Source organism: Eriocheir sinensis, chromosome 21 (genome assembly GCF_024679095.1).
Source record: "Eriocheir sinensis breed Jianghai 21 chromosome 21, ASM2467909v1, whole genome shotgun sequence".
NCBI classification, from domain to species: Eukaryota; Metazoa; Arthropoda; class Malacostraca; order Decapoda; family Varunidae; genus Eriocheir; species Eriocheir sinensis.
Genome location: NC_066529.1, coordinates 12,727,879 through 12,731,301, shown reverse-complemented (window position 1 = coordinate 12,731,301; position 3,423 = coordinate 12,727,879). Strand labels below are relative to the sequence as shown.

General features: G+C 55.9%; 1 protein-coding gene across 1 annotated transcript; it reads right to left on the bottom strand.

The window, feature by feature from the left end:
* Positions 1 to 374: 374 nt before the first annotated feature.
* On the bottom strand, positions 375 to 3,041 carry LOC127001702 (fibroin heavy chain-like). The gene is made up of 2 exons (XM_050866751.1): positions 2,773 to 3,041; positions 375 to 2,573 (listed from the first exon to the last, which is right to left on the bottom strand). The coding sequence occupies exons 1-2, from the start codon at positions 2,791 to 2,793 to the stop codon at positions 597 to 599; spliced, it is 1,998 nt and encodes a 665-aa protein (XP_050722708.1). The 5' UTR covers positions 2,794 to 3,041; the 3' UTR covers positions 375 to 596.
* Positions 3,042 to 3,423: the final 382 nt, after the last annotated feature.

Below are 3,423 nucleotides of genomic sequence, written 5' to 3'. Positions count from 1 at the left end.
TTTGTTTTCATTAAGCGCTTCTCAATGCTACAGAATAATACATTATTTTAACTTGACGATGCTAATAATGGTCATGACGATTTTGATGAAGGCGAAATAAGGGTTTTGGTCATCAGTTGTAATTTTTAAGAGTGGTACCCGCTTTGGAGGTAGTAGCGGTGCACAGATATATTTAAGCTAGAATGAAGGTGATGCTGACAAGAATACGGAAAATTGAATTTTCAATGAAGACAACCTAAAAAGGTATCTGGCAGTTATGTTTGGTGGTACTGATATGGGCCGTCGTTCAAAATAAATGTAAACGTCGCACGCACCGAGATAATATATTTCGACTTTCGGTTCCGACTTTAATCATGCTAAAATAATACAATGCCTCAGTCTGCACATCATCTTTATTTCATTTTTCCTGCACGTAATCCTAAAGAACGATTTATATTCGGTCAAACAATCGACCAGTATTGCATAATATATTAGGTTAAGAAACAAGTGAGGTTGATGTGGTGTGGAAAGAAGGTGAATGTATATGTACAGGCAAAGGAAGCGGTGAGTGGAGGCACGCCGCGGCGCCCCCAGCAGGCAAGCGCAGCCGCTGCTCATCAGCGATTGAAGGTAAGGACGTAACCGTATTTGCCGCGCTCGTTGGGAGCCTCGTACTGGTTGAGTTGGTAGTCGGAGGTGCTGACGCTCCTGTGACTGCCGTGGGACGTGACGCGGGCACTGCCGCCCCTGGTGGCTGCTGAGCCGAAGGTGGTGGAAGTTGCGCCGCCCCTGGTGGCGGCCGATCCGAAGGTGGCGCCGCCAGAACGGAAGGAAGCACCAGCACCGGCACCAGCGCCAGCTCCGGCACCAGCGCCAGCTCCGGCACCAGTAGCAGCAGCGGCACCTGCTGCTGTCCTGAAGGAGGTCACAGCGCCAGCGCCGGGGCGAGACGGCCGGGGGCCGCGGGAGGTGGACACCTCCTCGGTCTCGAAGCCGACGCCCTCGCCGGCGCGGAAGCGGTAGGTGCGACGCGTGCCGTCGTCGTCCACCACTGTGTAGGTGCCCTGCACGTTGCCGTCGGCGTCGGCGGTCTCGGAGCGGGAGTACTGCTCGGACTCGAAGGCGAAATCGTAGGAAGCGTCAGCGTTGCTGTCAGCCAAAGGGTCGATGAAGGGCACCTCCTGCACGGGAACGATCCTTCCGGTGGGCTGGCCGCTGGGGGCACCGGGCACCGGAGGGCCGACAGGAATGTGGTCACCCTCGGCAATAAAGCCTGTGTCTGCGCCAGCCTCGTACCTGATGGCGCGGCGCTGGCCGTCGTCGGGAGCCACAAAGTCGAACCTGCCGTCCACGTTGATGTTAGCGTCCCCGGTTTCGGCTCGAGAGTGGGTGGGCGTCTCGTAGGCGAAGGAGTAGCTGCCGTCGGGGTTGAGAGTGCTGCGGGTGTTGGCCAACTCGCCTGCGTACCGAGTGGCGCCGAAGCCGGTGAAGGTGGAGGAGGCGGGGCGGAGCGGGGCGGCGCCAGAGCCGGTGCCGGATCGGAAGGTGGTGGAGGATCCCCTGCGGAAGGAGGTGGCGGCTGCTCCGGCGCCATGCTGGGGCTGAACAGGCTGCGGCAGGTGATCCCCGGAGGCGACAAAGCCGATGCCGCTGCCAGCCTGGTAGTCGACGCGGCGCCTGACGCCGTCGTCAGCAACGAAGGAGAACTGTCCGTCGACGTTGAGATTGGCGTCAGCAGACTCTGAGCGGTCGTGGTCTCCGGCGTCAAAAGAAAAGGAGTAAGAGCCGTCGGGTCCCCTGCGGACGTCGGCGCCCCCGGCAGCAGCGCCCCCTGCGGCGAATCCGGTGAAACGAGTGGCTGGGCGGCCAGCAGAGGTAGCGGTGTGGGAGGTGCGGAAGGTCTGGGTGAAGGGAGTCTGTGGTGTCCTGGAGCCCGCGCCGCGGAAGGTGGCGGCAGCGGCGGCGGCGGCTGCGGCGGCGGCACCAGCGCCAGAGGAGAGCCTGGTGGAGGCAGGAGTTTCGCCAGGGGCGAGTGGCGCCTGGGGAAGGTCGCTGCCCTCGACGACGAACCCGATACCGCGGCCAGCAGTGTAGGTGTAGGAGCGGGTGCGTCCCTCGTCGTCCGTGTAGGCGTAGGAACCGCGAACGTTCCCGTCGGCGTCACTCTGCTCGTTGCGGGAGAGTCCGTCCTCGGCGAACTGGAAGCCGTAGGAAGCGTCGGTGTTGGTCTGAGCGAGAGGGTCGTGGAAGGGTGGGCGCGCGCGAGCCTCGGCGTGGGCGGCGTAAAACTCGGGACTGGCGACGGGGATGTGTGTTCCGCTGGGGCGGAACCCACCCTCGTCAGCCCTGTACTCGAGCCTGACGTGGTTGCCGTCCGGGTCTACGTATCCGAACTCTCCCTGCTGCTGGCCGGGCGAGTGCTGCTTGGCCGCCTCGTAGGCGCCCTCGCCCGTGTCGTAGCCGTATTTGAAAGTGCCGTCCGCGTGCAAAACGTAGTACTGGGAGCGGCGCCCTGTGCCCACCTGGGGAATGTTGTATTGGCCATTTGGCTCTGGCGAACTCAGCGCGCTAACCGCCAACGCAGACAACAGCGCCTGCAAGGAGGAATAAGCTGTGAAAAGAGCTTTGTATGATTAGCCTCATGGTGAGAGGTTGAGCGTTTTTGCATGGGAGTGGTGAGTTATATAACAGGATAACTGGGAACACATCTGAATTGAGGAGTGTGCTGGAGTTTGAGGTGTTTATGGTATTGAAATGATAGTGGAATAAACTGTGAAAAAGCTGAGTGTTTACCAAGCTAGTCCATCGAGCCATGTTGAGGTGGGCTGGGCAGGTGGCCGCGGTGTGAGGAATCAGAACGCCGTCAGCCTCTTATATACCCCACACCCGACCATGTCCTTGCAATCCGACCCGCTATGCGCTGATCCAGATCCTCCTCGCCTGCCTTCACCCGCTCTCTCCCTCACGGGTCCCCCATAACTTTCCTCCTTACTTCCCCTGCTCCCCACACATCCTCGTGACAAGAGTCCTGGCATGTTTTACTAATACACGCATTACATTATTAAAACATTCTAAATTGCAAAGCAGAATAAAATAACGTCTTGCATTAACCCCAATACATTACTCAAAAGTGAGCAAGCTATTTATTATTGTTTAGCTTTTGACTGATACTTTTTTGTGGTAATAGTTTGAGTAGAGTATCAGTGTCATGTAATATTCGGATTGTTTACCCTTTGAATGTTATTTATACATATTTTCTTCATGTTTTTTTTACAGGAATATATATATATATATATATATATATATATATATATATATATATATATATATATATATATATATATATATATATATAATAGTGAAATTGCGCTGGCGGTCAAAAAAAAGGAAACAGTGCCATCCACGCTGTCGCACAAAGAAGGAGCGAATTAAGGCAAAAAACAA